General features: G+C 31.6%; 1 protein-coding gene across 1 annotated transcript in view; it reads right to left on the bottom strand.

Annotated features, from left to right (window-relative positions):
- Positions 1-13,646, bottom strand: part of LOC145246163 (synaptic vesicle glycoprotein 2C-like) — a 72,388-nt gene extending 58,742 nt beyond the window's left edge. The window contains exon 1 of the mRNA XM_080108032.1: positions 13,290-13,646. Within this exon, the coding sequence (XP_079964158.1) occupies positions 13,290-13,362 (73 nt within the window). The 5' untranslated portion in view covers positions 13,363-13,646. The remainder of the gene's footprint in view (positions 1-13,289) is intronic.
- Positions 13,647-14,724: the final 1,078 nt, after the last annotated feature.

Raw genomic sequence — 14,724 nt, 5'->3', positions numbered from 1 at the left:
CTTGACTATTCAAAAGTTCAATGAATAAACATAAATAAAGGTTATTCATTGAACTTTTGAATAGTCAAGTCACTGCCTGATGATATCTGTTGTTTGATTGAAACAAGTGGCTATTTGTAGCAGCGGGATGTGAGCATGTTTATATAACAATAAACAAGTATTATCAGCTCTTTTTATTGAGCACTATCTAACAACCTCGTTGAATTCATTAGTCCATTACTTTTGAATATAAAAAAACCCGAGTATATATATATATATGCTTTAAGAAAAAATTGAAAAAACCGAATGAAATTATTAAAAAATCAACGTTTCGTCCTTGTTTCCGAGGACATCTTCAGGATAATTGAAATAAAAATGTGATAAAAGAAAAAGTCATAGATCGTGCGAAAAAAGACAGTTTTTTAAAATCCAACCCATGTCGGGAAAGGACGAATATGTGTGCGCACATATTCGTCCTTTCCCGACATGGGTTGGATTTTAAAAAACTGTCTTTTTTCGCACGATCTATGACTTTTTCTTTTATCACATTTTTATTTCAATTATCCTGAAGATGTCCTCGGAAACAAGGACGAAACGTTGATTTTTTAATAATTTCATTCGGTTTTTTCTATTTTTTCTTTAAACATAACGTCAACCACCGCTGGTATATTTTTTCATTCCTTACACATATATATATATATATATATATATATAAACGAGTTCCTTCAGCTAGTCGAAACCGAAACCAAAACGTCTCAAGAATTCTTGGTAAAATTATTTATTACAAGAAATGGAAAGTCATAACAATTAAATGACACTCACTTGGAAGAAAAAAGATGTAAGTGTAACACACAAAATAACACACACAATATCATATTAATATATAGATTATTACTTGCAAAAATGTTGTAAGATAAAACATCTTTTGAAGAATTGTTAAACAGATGTTTCCGTTTTTTTTTTTTTTATGGAGATTATTATCGATTCATAAATGACTTTCTCCTTCTGTAAAGAGAATTGTTTTTGCCAATTAAATATCCTTTAACCCTTTACCACCAAATTGTACTTTCAAGTTGCTTTTCAAAAATACAATATTTCTTCTCTTATGATCTTGTCAGTCCAACTGGTCTTCATAGTAGAGGTTTATGCATGGCTCAACAAGTGAATGAAGGGTTTGTTTATATTTGTGTGCCAGTTGCACACTAACTGCCATCATATGAAATGGTTTTCTGGTATATGGTCACGTTTTAATACTTTACAGATTAGTAATTTTGTCCCTTGAACTATGTGAGGAATTGCCTCCCCTTGTCAGTTTTGTGGTGACATGTGACTTGGCATTGGAGGACTCCGAGTTGTCTCCCTTAGATTGACTGTGTGTTTGTGTGTGTATATATATATATATAAAGTTTCGTGGTTTAATTTTAAATTCTGAAAAAACAACATATAGAGGCATATATTCGATTTAAGAATTATGATGATATGAGCCATTGTTGAAAATCCATGGATTAAGGAAATTAAAATAACCCTTTCTATATATTCCTTTGTCAAGCAATAAATTCTTAAATCGAATATATGCCTCTATATGTTGTTTTTTTTTCAGAATTTAAAATTAAACCACAAAACTTATATATATATATTTTTTTTTTTACATAGGCATCACCACATTATATTGCTCTATTCTTAAATATTGAGCTTTTCCTTTTTGGCTAGGATCTCCTTGAAAGTATTGCTTCAAGTAATATCTATCAGGATTTTCATCTGAATTCTATCAGTGTCTTATCTCGCTTAATTTATTTATTGCATAAAAGATTCTGACAGCAAAGGGTTAATATACACAGTTATGTAGATGCAGACAACTTCATGAAGGTTAACTAATTTGATATTTATTGATTTAATATTCCTTTGAAAAATTAATGTTAATTATTATTATTTTCTTTTTTACTTTTTATGGTTTCTTAATAGATGATTGGTTTCATTTCACTATTATGTTGAATTCTATTTATGCATAGTTTCTACATTCTGCATAAAATTTAAGATGAAAACGTTTTAACACATGGAAATATATAAGTGACTATGTTGGTGTGTGTTTGTGTGAAAAGTCTACCAAACTCCTCTCTAAACATTTGATCTTCAGAACTGAAATTTTTTTTTTCATGAAATTTGATTATTTTTTTTATGGTTAATTGATTGGTTTCATTTTGCTATTACACTGAATTAAATGAGTAAAAAATTTATTGCATAAAAAAATTTTGGCGGTAAAGCGTTAAATAAATAAAATGTTTCTTCTTTATTCAAATTTCCTTTTTTAAAACAATAGTCTGTCTTATTACCATAAAAATTATTTTCAATTAAATATTCAAATTAAAAAAAAAAAATTAAAAAAACTGCCTGCCTCTTTTTGAAATATTTGTTTAAAATTTTAGTATCTTTTACTTGACAAGATGACATAATTCGATTTTGGAATAGTTCATTTTAAAATCGATAAATTTGGAATTGTTTATTTTAACTACATCAGATTAATCACCAATCACCATCTTTTGCTGATCAATCTCATTTTTTTTTTTAAGTATGAAAGGTGATAGACCACCACGTGCCCCGCAACGCCAGACCACCACGAGCCCCGCAACGCCAGACCACCACGTGCCCCGCAACGCCAGACCACCACGTGCCCCGCAACGTCAGACCACCACGTGCCCCGCAACGTCAGACCACCACGTGCCCCGCAACGTCAGACCACCACGTGCCCCGCAACGTCAGACCACCACGTGCCCCGCAACTTCAGACCACCACGTGCCCCGCAACTTCAGACCACCACGTGCCCCGCAACTTCAGGCCACCACGTGCCCCGCAACTTCAGGCCACCACGAGCCCCGCAACTTCAGGCCACCACGAGCCCCGCAACTTCAGGCCACCACGAGCCCCGCAACTTCAGACCACCACAAGCCCCGCAACTTCAGATTCATCTATTCAGTTTACATAGTGATGCCTTATTCTTCAACTTTTTTTTTTATTTCCATCATCAACAATTAAATTCACATTTCATACAGTTTAATAAGTTTAAATAGCTTTGAAATTCACAAGTAAAATACGTAAAAGACACTCATTAAAAATACAATATGTTAAAACTAAGATAAACTTGATACAAGGAAAAATATCTACAGATATACTGAGAGTATCCTGGACCTCTACACGGTCACCACTCACCCATGCATGGAGTATTGTTGCCACATCTGGGATGGTGCATCTACCACTAGTCTGTCACTCTTAGACTAGGTTCAAAAGGGTCTCCAACCTAATAGGTATGGGTAAACGTTACCAATGGTGTTAAAATTATTTTAAAGGAAATACAATTTGGGTAAGGAGATTTGCCTAATCATGTGTGATTTATTTGTGTTAAAAAAAGCAACAAATATTGTGAACTTCATGCTCCCATGGAACTTCCTCCTTTGGAGGAAGCCAGTTAAACCCAAATAGGGTTAGTGCCGACCAACACATCACGTGCATTTATTCTACATAGATCATTTTTCATTTTAAATTATATTTTTCATTTTAAATTAAGACTAAATTTTACTTAAAAATAAAAATTGTTTAAAAGTTGCTGAAATTATTTGTCATTCTAAAGTATAGAAAACAAAATTTAATTTAAAATAAAAATTGTTTAAATTATTTTTCATGTTTTTTCTTGTATTTATTCTACATAAGCAAAAATAAAAGCTGTTTAAATTGTCATGTTCTGACTTGTCAGCTTTGCCTCAGTTCTGCTTTAAGTATTAGTCTTATTGTTAACCGAATTAACCAGCATTAGAAAATATTTATAAGCACAAATAACATACAATGACTGACAAACTAAGCCCAAGTACATAAATACATATTACAATATCGAAAAACGTGAATGAAAACAGCAACACTACAATACAGAACAATAAAATAAAGCGGTACTCACTTTCGTGATGGCTCTATCATGAGCAGTAGGTAATATCGTTCATTCTAGACTCTTACTCTGATTCAAGTGGGCATCGTTCCCACGAGGTGTAAAAACATCTATTCCCTTCTGGTACCAGGACACTCTGTCCCTCAAGGGAAGTAAACCTCTGGTCTACTACGTTATTCCCCTAAAGTTTGTTCTATGCCACTCAATCTTGGATTTTGCTCGCAAGGTCAAGGCTGCTACTTGGTCTACAAAATTGCAAGTGGCAGCCATGTTGATTTTTTACTCATTCATTTTAATTGTGCATTTCTCGAGTTTCAATGGATAAAATAAATTAACTACACGAAATGACTCCTCATATAATAATATTTAAGATAAGAAACATTTTTAATGTCTTATCTTTTCATATCATCCGCAGGGTTTGTATTACTGTACACATAGATTCAAAAAAGTTGTCTATAACAAATAAATGTTATCAAAGGCAAGATAAGTTACTTTTCTACCTAACTGGATATATTTTTTGTGTTTTTATTCAATGTAACATGTTTATTCAGCTCAAAAATCATACAGTGTTTTACCGATGTATTGGAAAATTCAAGATGGCGCCTGACTCTCTCTTTAACACTGTAAGTTGTGGAAAAGGTGTTATAAAATAAAAAAACTAGACAAAATACTATTAAAAAACCACCGAATATATGTCAACCTATGTCACAGTAACATATATTGAGCAGGTTTTTAATTTATTTTGTCTAGTTTTTTTATTTTTTAATCTATGTGTACAGTAATACAAACCCCATCCGCAAAACCTATTTAGTGACATTACCAGCAGTACTTAATTGTTATGTCGAAAATATTGATAGACCCAAAAATGGCGAAAATTCATAGAGTAGAAAATTATAGTTAAAAGTAATTTTTACAGAAAATGGTTTTGAACATTGCGAATACAGGGGAAATACTTATCTTGTTTTCACGACTTTAATGGTTTACGTTTTGTTTTAGCCGATAAGAATAGATTTTTTTTTTTTTTTTTACTAAAAACACAAAAGCAGTTGTTCTATTCCATGAATTCTTGTAATTTTTGGATATATTACTATTTTCAACGTGAAAAACAAGTACGGCAGGCGTTTAGGAGATTGTACTCCCCTCCAAATTCCACAATTTACATTTTTTTTTTTTTCATGTCAATCTCATTGATTACAAAGTTTTCTTTCAGATTAAAAAAATAAAATTTTGAAAACAAATCTGGTACGGCGGATGTACACGAGTGATGCCCCCATAGCGAAATACGCATCAGCTCCGATGTTGTATGTAGCGCGTTCCAGGGAGTGTGGATTATTTTGTTATGTTTTTTTTTTTGTTTTTTTTTTGCTAGATATTTACTTTAGCCAGAGATTATAGTTATAGGTAATTATTAACAGGAAAATTGGTGCAAGTCCAGATTAGCACTTGTGGTAATAAGTAAATTACATATCGTGAGAGATGAAATAGTCTCATGTCGATGAGGCCATGTATAGAGAGGCTTATAACATGAAAAGCAAAAAAAAAATACTAGATAATTTATAAAATTTTTAGAGCATGTTCTGTCAGAAATTCTGCAAATAAGCAGGCTCCTCATTGGTCGGTTTGTCCGCCCACGCTTTTGTTTGAACCACTCAGATTGCTTGTAATTACTGCCGAGGGTGTTCTTTGCGCCAAATTTATCCTTTCAAATCACCAGTTTCAACACAGACATGGGTTGAAGATGGACGCTCGAAATTCACCCGAGGCTTGCACCCTCAAAATTACTTTGTCCCTTTGAGACGTATTGATGCCCTAATGTGGCGAAATGTTATTTTCATTTGCAAACACCAATGCTTTTATGTTGGGCGATTTATTTATATATATATATATATATATATATATATATATATATATATATATATATATGAGCAAACAGTTAATCCCTACATAGTACCCCAGTAGATGTTTCCCCTGATAGTAGCCCCCTACATTAAAGTGGCAATGTGCCTTGTTTGGGGTGAAAATGTGATAAAAAAAAAAAAAAAAAAAAAAAAAATGTTAAAAAACACTTTGAAATGAGTTAAAAACATATTTAATCTGAAAAGGAAACACTAGATAAATGGAAAGACATAGTTATGTCTCGGAAGTAGAGTGAAAAGCACATCTTATTTTTCTTTTATTAATATTATTTTTTTTTATTTATTTTCTTTTTCCTTGTACACATGTTTGTGAATTATTCCATGGATTTCTGCCTTTGGATTATTATGGACCATCTTCTTCCAATTACGGGATTTCCTTGGATTTTACTTGTACAAATGGAAATTCTTTTAACTTTCTTGAAGTTTTACATTTGGATTTTACCGTCACTGGATTTTTTTTATCTTCCACCAGACTATCCATTCATGTGTAATCACCTTTTTCTTTACCATATTCCCTCTGCTTCACTTTTTTTGTTTTCAAGTAAGATCTTTGACTTATTTGTTGTTTCATCAAATACTTCTGCATGCAAAATCCGATCCCGCATTTTGCTAATTCCTACCCTCTGATGAGAAGGAGAGTATTTCTTCGAAACTCTGCAGATTAAGGACTATCCATTTATCTAGTGTTTCCTTTTCAGATTAAATATGTTTTTAACTCATTTCAAAGTGTTTTTTAACATATTTTATTAACTGTTTGCTCATATTCTAAGCTCTATTTCCTATTTGGTTTTATCGAGCTTTTATATCTGGCTGAGATAATTTTATAAATATTAATTCTTTAATATTTATAATTCACTTTAATTTTACCATCTTTGATCATTTTGGTAAATTCAATTGTAATTTTTCATTTTATATATATATATATATATATATATATATATATATATATATATATATGAGCAAACAGTTAATAAAATATGTTAAAAAACACTTTGAAATGAGTTAAAAACATATTTAATCTGAAAAGGAAACACTAGATAAATGGATAGTCCTTAATCTGCGGAGTTTCGAAGAAATACTTTTCTTCTCATCAGAGGGTAGGAATTAGCAAAATGCGGGATCGGATTTTGCATGCAGAAGTATTTGATGAAACAACAAATAAGTCAAAGATCTTACTTGAAAAAAAAAAGTAAGCAGAGGGAATATGGTAAAGAAAAAGGTGATTACACATGAATGGATAGTCTGGTGGAAGATAAAAAATCCAGTGACGGTAAAATCCAAATGTAAAACTTCAAGAAAGTTAAAAGAATTTCCATTTGTACAAGTAAAATCCAAAGAAATCCCGTAATTGGAAGAAGATGTCTCGGAAGTAGAGTGAAAAGCACATCTTATTTTTCTTTTATTAATATTATTTTTTCCTTGTACACACTTTTTTTGTGAATTATTCCATGGATTTCTGCCTTTGGATTATTATGGACCATCTTCCACCAGACTATCCATTAATGTGTAATCACCTTTTTCTTTACCATATTCCCTCTGCTTAACTTATTTTGTTTTCAAGTAAGATCTTTGAATTATTTGTTGTTTCATCAAATATTTCTGCATGCAAAATCCGATCCTACATTTTGCTAATTCCTACCCTCTGATGAGAAGGAGATTATATAGAGTGGTGATGCGTATGTAAAAATAAATAAATAAATAAATAAATAAAATAAAATAAAATAAATAAATAAAAAAAATAAATAAAAAAAGATTATATAGAGTGGTGATGCGTATGTAAAAAAAAATAAATAAATAAATAAATAAATAAAATAAATAAATAAAAAAAATAAATAAAAAAAGATTCAGCGATTGCCGGTGGTTAATTGACTTACTGGCGAAATAATTTTTCCGTCGACCGATTTTTACATAATTATTTTTTTTTGAAAAGGAAACACTAGATAAATGGATGTTGTGCTTAGTGAATCAACTGACTTTCATCATTACAACATAAGAGAGATGAAATTAAGGTCTACAGTTTGACTTGCCATTTGGACAGTTATTTAATGGACTTATCGAGGCGACTGGACTGCAGTATCCATCTTGGAAGATATCACTCAACTTTTCAACCTGTTGCAGCGTTCTTTGTCAGTGGAGTTTTGTACCTCGCATTTTTCGAAGATGAACTATTACCCCTTTGGGGTGTTACCGGCCCATTACGACAGCTGAAGATGACGCATCTTTTGCAATGTGGATCTTTTTGCTTTAATAAAATTTATGTTCAATTTTAAAAGGTGGACCTGTTGTAATTTCTGTTCGGCTTTCATCCATTCTGCCAAGGGCAAAACCAATGTAAGAGAAATTCTCACAGATCATGGTAAAATATGGTAATTAAAAAAAATTCCCAATAAGCTTTGGGAAAAAAACGTTTTGGTCAATATTGAAATTTTTATTTTTTATTTTTGAATAAAAAATAATTATTAAAACAAAAACAGTCATGTTCACGTCGAGTAGGTTGTTTTTTATTCAAGAAAATAAAAGGTACTCCTGCACTTATTGATCCGTGCTGAAATAAAAACGTTATTTAGAAAGCCATTCTTAACATGGGAACCGGAGGGTGTTGTGTACCTATTCTGTACTTTCACCTAACAATAAAAACATATCGTAAAACTTTAATTAAACTTGAAAATACTATTTAAAAAAATAGCGCAGATCAATAAGTGCACTAGCATCAAATAAAATTTCACTGTTTTTCGATATGATAAAAAACAATGACGACATTCCGTGACACAATGAAGGTTTTTGTTTATCGCCACAAGTGCTAATCTGGACTTGCACCAATTTTCCTGTTAATAATTACCTATAACTATAATCTTCAGCCAAAAAAAAATATCCATCAAAAAAATAAAAAAAATAATCCAACAAGCGCAAAGTTAAAACCAAAATAAAAGAGGTACTTCTACAGTTTATCGCCGAAAATGGAGACGCCATTTTTTCGGGCACCTGTCGTTAAAATCAGAGGGAGAAATGAGTATTTTAAACTATGACCGAAGTGGGAAATAAAAAATTACAAAATTGTTTTATAAAAATTATATTTTCTTACACAGACTTTTCTAATAAATGGCTTTACAATTATATTTTGATACATTTTTGTACAATAAATGTTTTGGTTTTCAAATGGTGCTCACCCAGTTTAGATCGTTATGAATATGACATCTTCATTTTCTGTTTTTTATAATAAAAATATAAATACGTTTCATGAAAAGCTTTCCCGTTTTCCTTAATTAAATCAAAACATATCCAATTAAATAATTACGGATATATGTTCTCTTTCACTTTCCTCCGGCCTTTTTGGCCTGGGGATCAAAGTGTAGTATCTGTTCCGGCAGATGTTGTACTAAAAGTTATATGTGGGGGCAATCCCATATGTCAAATCATTGCTCTTGTAGCAACCAGTTTTGGTCAATGTAGGGAAAACTCTTCATACCAGCCCCCCCCCACCTCCCTCGGAGGAGCTGGTCCCCCTTTACCCTCCCTCTCCCCCTCTCTCCACATTAAAAAACGGCCTTGTGCCTAATTTGCTCATTTGGGGAAGCAAATAAATAACCAAATTTCTTTACTTACTTATTTTTCATAGTTCTTTCCGGAAGTAGCTTAATTTTGTCATTTATTTCCTATTTAGGCCATAGTTTAAAATACATTAATATAAACTCCAAAAACTAAAGTTAAAAAAAAAAAAAAACTAAAAAAAACTCGAAACTTTATTTTCATAAAAAAAACAATAAAAAAGTAATGTTCATTCTATTTTTTTTTTTTTTTTTTTCTTTGAGAAACAAAAATATTTCTGACTTACAAATGCGGTAGAGGTTCATATCATTTTTACTTTCTTTGGTTTTGAATCTGGAAGAAAGAAAGAACCTGTTTCCTACGTTTAACTATAGATGGCGTTACTGTCTGTCCACCCAGTTATGGAAGCACAAAATGTATATAATGGCACCCTTGAAATAAAAATAAATGTTTTTGCTATATTTTAATTTTAAACATGTTTTTTTTTTGTTTTTTTTTTTTTTTTGCAAACATATTTAAGTTTTATTTTTTCAAAAAAAAAAAAACAACGTGAAAACAAAAATAAACGTAAATGTTTGAAAATAAACAAGCAACAAAACGTAAATGTTTGGAAAACTAAAACTTAAATATGTTTGCAAAAACAAAAAAAAAAAACGTAAATATGTTTGAAAAAAAATATAAAACTTAAATATATTTGCAAAAAAAAAAACAAACAAAAAAAACATGTTTAAATATAGCAAAAACGTTTATTTTTATTTCAACGGTGCCATTATATACATTTTGTGCTTCCATAACTGGGTAGACAGACAGTAACGCCACCTATAGTCAAACGGAGGAAACAGGCTCTCTCTTTCTTCCAGATTACCTTTTGATACACCCGCGTTTTTATTGGTTACAAAATGGGTGACTGATTTACCAGAACATTGTAATTAAAAAGTGAGCACCCCTTTCAAATGTCGAAATAATGATTTTTTTTTTTTTTTTTTCATAATCTGGTTAATTAGTGTCCAATCAATAATAATCCAGTGAATAAATTTCAAAAACCTATCAATATAGAAATTACGCATGAGGGTGAGGGTTGTACAACAACTCCGCCCAGTTTTTTTTTGTTTATATATATATATATACAGTTGTGCCCGATATTATTCATACCCCCCCTTGAAAATTGAGTTTATTAGGTGTAACTTTGTTAGAATTTATTGTTTACGTCCATATTGATACATATTCTTAATAAACCTCTTCTGATCATTTTCGTCATTTTAAAATCTCGGGATACTTGTAATAAAAGAAATATACAGCTATTTATAAAATCTGCAATGTTCAAAAATAATCATACCCCCTTATTTTTTCAGTATTAATCGAGTTTCTGACTGTTTGTTTCCTGTTTGATTCTTATTTTGAATGCTTTTATACAACCTTTGATTAATTTCATTTCGTTTTTTGCATTTTTCAGAAATTAAAATGATATCAACTGAAAACCAATAAAAGAATAAAAATTATTAGAATGGGGAAGAAAAAAGAGCTTAGTAATGATCTTAGGGCTAAAATTGCGAATTCACATAAGGATGGTTTAGGTTAAAAGTCAATTTCCAAGAAATTTGAGGTCCCTACAGCAACAGTACAGAGCATCATCAAAAAATTCCAGAGCCACCACACAACAAACAACTTGATTGGTAGAGGAAGGAAAAGGAAACTGTCTGCTAGAGCCACCAGGAATATTGTAAGAAGTGTTAATGCAAATCCAACCACCACTACTAAGGACATTTTAGAAAATCTGGAGTCTTCTGGCATAAAAATATCAAGGCAAATATTGCAAAGGACTCTGCATGAAAATGGTCTGAAAGGAAGAAGACCAAGAAGGACTCCATTTGCACACCGGAAAACACCTTGCAGCACGTCTAAAGTTTACTAGGAACCATGTGAATTCTCCAGAGTCCGTTTTCTCAAGTATTTTGTGGACTCACGAAACAAAAATTGAATTGTTTGGCCATATGGATGCTTCTTACGTTTGGAGGAAGAAAGGAGAAGCTTACAACCCAAAGAACACCATACCCACGGTGAAACATGGTGGTAGTAGCCTAATGTTTTGGGGCTCCTTTTCGGCTAGTGGTCCAGGTAGTTTGGTCAAGATAGATGGAACCATGAAGAAGGAGCAATATTTGGAGATACTCCAGAAAAACATTAGACAGGATGCGGAGAAGCTCCATTTAGGACCAAACTGGGTCCTTCAACAGGATAATGATCCAAAACATACTGCCAAAATAGTCAAGAAATGGTTTGAGGATAATCAAATTAATGTTTTGGAATGGCCTAGCCAGAGTCCCAACCTGAACCCTATCGAAAACCTCTGGCACATATTGAAAACTGAGGTTAAAAAGCGGAAACCTAGAAATTTGAGGGATTTGGAGAACTACTGCATTGAAGAATGGTCAAAAATCAGTGTTGATGCTTGTAAAAACCTTGTTGATAAATATCCAAAACGGTTACAGGCAGTTATTAAGAATAAAGGGCATGCTATTGACTATTAGTAAGAGGGGTATGAATAATTTTGAACTAGTGCCATTATTGTTTTTCTTTGTATAATGTTTCAAACTTGCATAATTTATTTATTTGTTGAGTTTAAATTAAATGCTTATGCTTGATTTATTGTTTGAAATCCCTTTAATATTGTCTACCTTCTGGTTTGAGCAATAATCTTATAGAAATCTCAAAGATCCGAGGGGTATGAATAATATCGGGCACAAGTGTATATATATATATATATATATATATATATATATGGTGGTGGTCACCACTTATAAAGGCTCGGAAGCCACTCGGGATAAGGATTATTGCATGTACAGTAATCAATGGGATAGTATCGTAGTAATCGTTAATAATGGAGATTAAAGTGTCTTACTTAGGGGGGGGGGATCATCAGGAATTTGTTTATGTTGGACTTGAAGACATCCAAGTTGTAGTCAGGTGGGAAACAGGCAAACGGGACTGAGTTCCACAGGCGTGTCGCGTGCACTTGCACTTCTAAGAAAGAAGCTTTGTCCAATGTTCATGGAATCTACGTTTTTAATTTAGGCATAAATAAAGAGTGGAGAAAATTATTGAAAGTGATTTCAGCTAGGCGGGTGTGGGTGTTTATCGTGAAAGATTGGCGAGAGGGGACCAGAGATTGGAGCTCAAACGAGCACTTTAAGCCGTTTTTAACATGCGGTGTTTGTGGGTGTTTATAATACGCTGGGCTGGGGCACGTCGTAAAAATTTACCGATTTTTGCTTGAAGTACACATCTGTGACCTATTTGCGTTAACAAATTAATATTTAACAATATTTGTTTGATTAACACAAATAGGTCACGAAGGGGCAATTAAAGTAAATCAAGTTGTGTTATCTTTACGATTATTGCTTCCACTTAACTTCCGGTTGCTCCTTCGTTTTTAATTGATTTTTTTAATGGCATCTATTAAATTGTTAGGTGAAAGTACAGAATCGATAAAGGATGTCCGTTCCTCTCATCGTGTTAATTAGGACTTTTTTCTAAATAATAACGCTACTGCAGTTCTGAATTTTCGAGAGTTGTATTGCTTTGATTATTTGGGCAATTATAACATTATTGTTTAGAAAAAAATTAAAAAAAATAACATGTGGCAACCGGAAGTGAAATGGAAGCAGTAATCGTAAAGATTACTGTAAATTATTCTTGATTAATTTTCCTAAGAGTATTTCCTTTGAAATAATTCATACCGGTAAAAGTGATGTTTTTTGTCGTTAAATATAAAAAATTTTAAGACGAAAATAAATAAATAAATAAATAAATGGATCACGGGTTTCAAAACAAATAGGAAAACGTACTTTTGCACGCGCCTCTATCCTATCAAAGAACATGAACAAGAAAACATGATTTTTTTTTTTTTTTGTCGTTACCTTCTTCGTCTTCCACGTCGCAGTTAACAAGCAAACCTGCCCGTTCCTCTGGCGTATAATTGTTGCCGGACATTATTTTTAAAAATAAGTTTTTGTGATTGTTGTTGTTTGTTAAAAAAAAAAAAAAAAAGTTTTAATGCGCTTTATTTTGATTTTTTTTTTTTTTTTTTTTGCGCCAAAAAATTGAAATCAAAAATTAATTTCTTATTTTAATTATTTTTTTATCGCATCATATTGAACGAAAGTTCAATTGGGCGAAGAAGTTCGTTCGGATTTCTTAATGCGGACATAATTCTCGCTAACTTTTCATTTTATGATGAAAAGAGGAGAAAAATCAACACGAACAAAACCGGAAGTAAATTTTGACAAGATTTCGTCAAGAAATATTCAACTTCCGGTAAACACAGACATGCGCAATCAACTTCATCCATCCACTTATGACGTAAAGGAGAAAAAAAAGTCCAGTGCGTGGAGAATCTTGCCCCACGCCCACATCTCGATTTTTTTTTATTTTCATTATTTTAATTGTTTTTAGCGGATTATTATCGAATAGACACTAGTCTACCAAATTATTAAGAAAAATGAAAAAGGTCAATATTTAGATATTTGTAGAGGTGCTCATTTTCGAGGTAGTTTAGCCTGTTTTTCAATTAAAAAAAAAAATCTCAAAAAAGGCTAAACTGCTTACAAAAAGGCTTAATTGGCAAAATTTGGCCTAAAAACGTCACGTTGTTCTAAAATGGATGATCGATTTACTAGAAGGTTACATTCGGCCTTTTGTTCAAGATCAAAGTGTAGTATCTGTTCTTCAGATGCTGCACTTTCATTTCTTGTTCTCTTTCGGTGGAGGATCACGACTGAGACAATTTTTTTATTTTGGTAATCGTGAAGAAAGAGAGAGCCTGTTTCCTCCGTTCGACTATAGGTGGCGTTACTGTCTGTCCACCCAGTTACGGAAGTACAAAATGTATATAATGCCACCCTTGAAATAAAAATAAATGTTTTTGTTATATTTTAATTTTAAACATGTTTCTTTTTTTTTTTTTTTGTGCAAACAAATTTAAGTTTTATTTTTTTGCAAACATATTTAAGTTTTATTTTTCCAAACATTTACGTTTTGATGCTTGTTTATTTTTAAACATTTACGTTTTTTTTTTTTTGCAAGCATAAACTAAATGTTTTTGCTATATTTTTCTTTTAAACATATTTATGGGTACAACCGTTTTTCCGCGAGTATTTTTTACGCTCTTATGATAATAAAAAAATCAACGTTTTTTCTTTTATCTTTTTTATGGACCCCCCCCTTTTTTTCTTAATTTTTCTGCACTTATTTTACCTTTTCCGCAAGTATATATATATATATATATATATATATATATATATATATATATATATATTTGAAAAAGGATATTGTAAAACTTGAATCTTACTTGAA

This window comes from Euprymna scolopes, chromosome 23, assembly GCF_053919585.1.
Source record: "Euprymna scolopes isolate OS-2025 chromosome 23, ASM5391958v1, whole genome shotgun sequence".
Taxonomy (NCBI): Eukaryota; Metazoa; Mollusca; class Cephalopoda; order Sepiida; family Sepiolidae; genus Euprymna; species Euprymna scolopes.
This window is presented reverse-complemented; position numbering and strand designations above follow the sequence as displayed.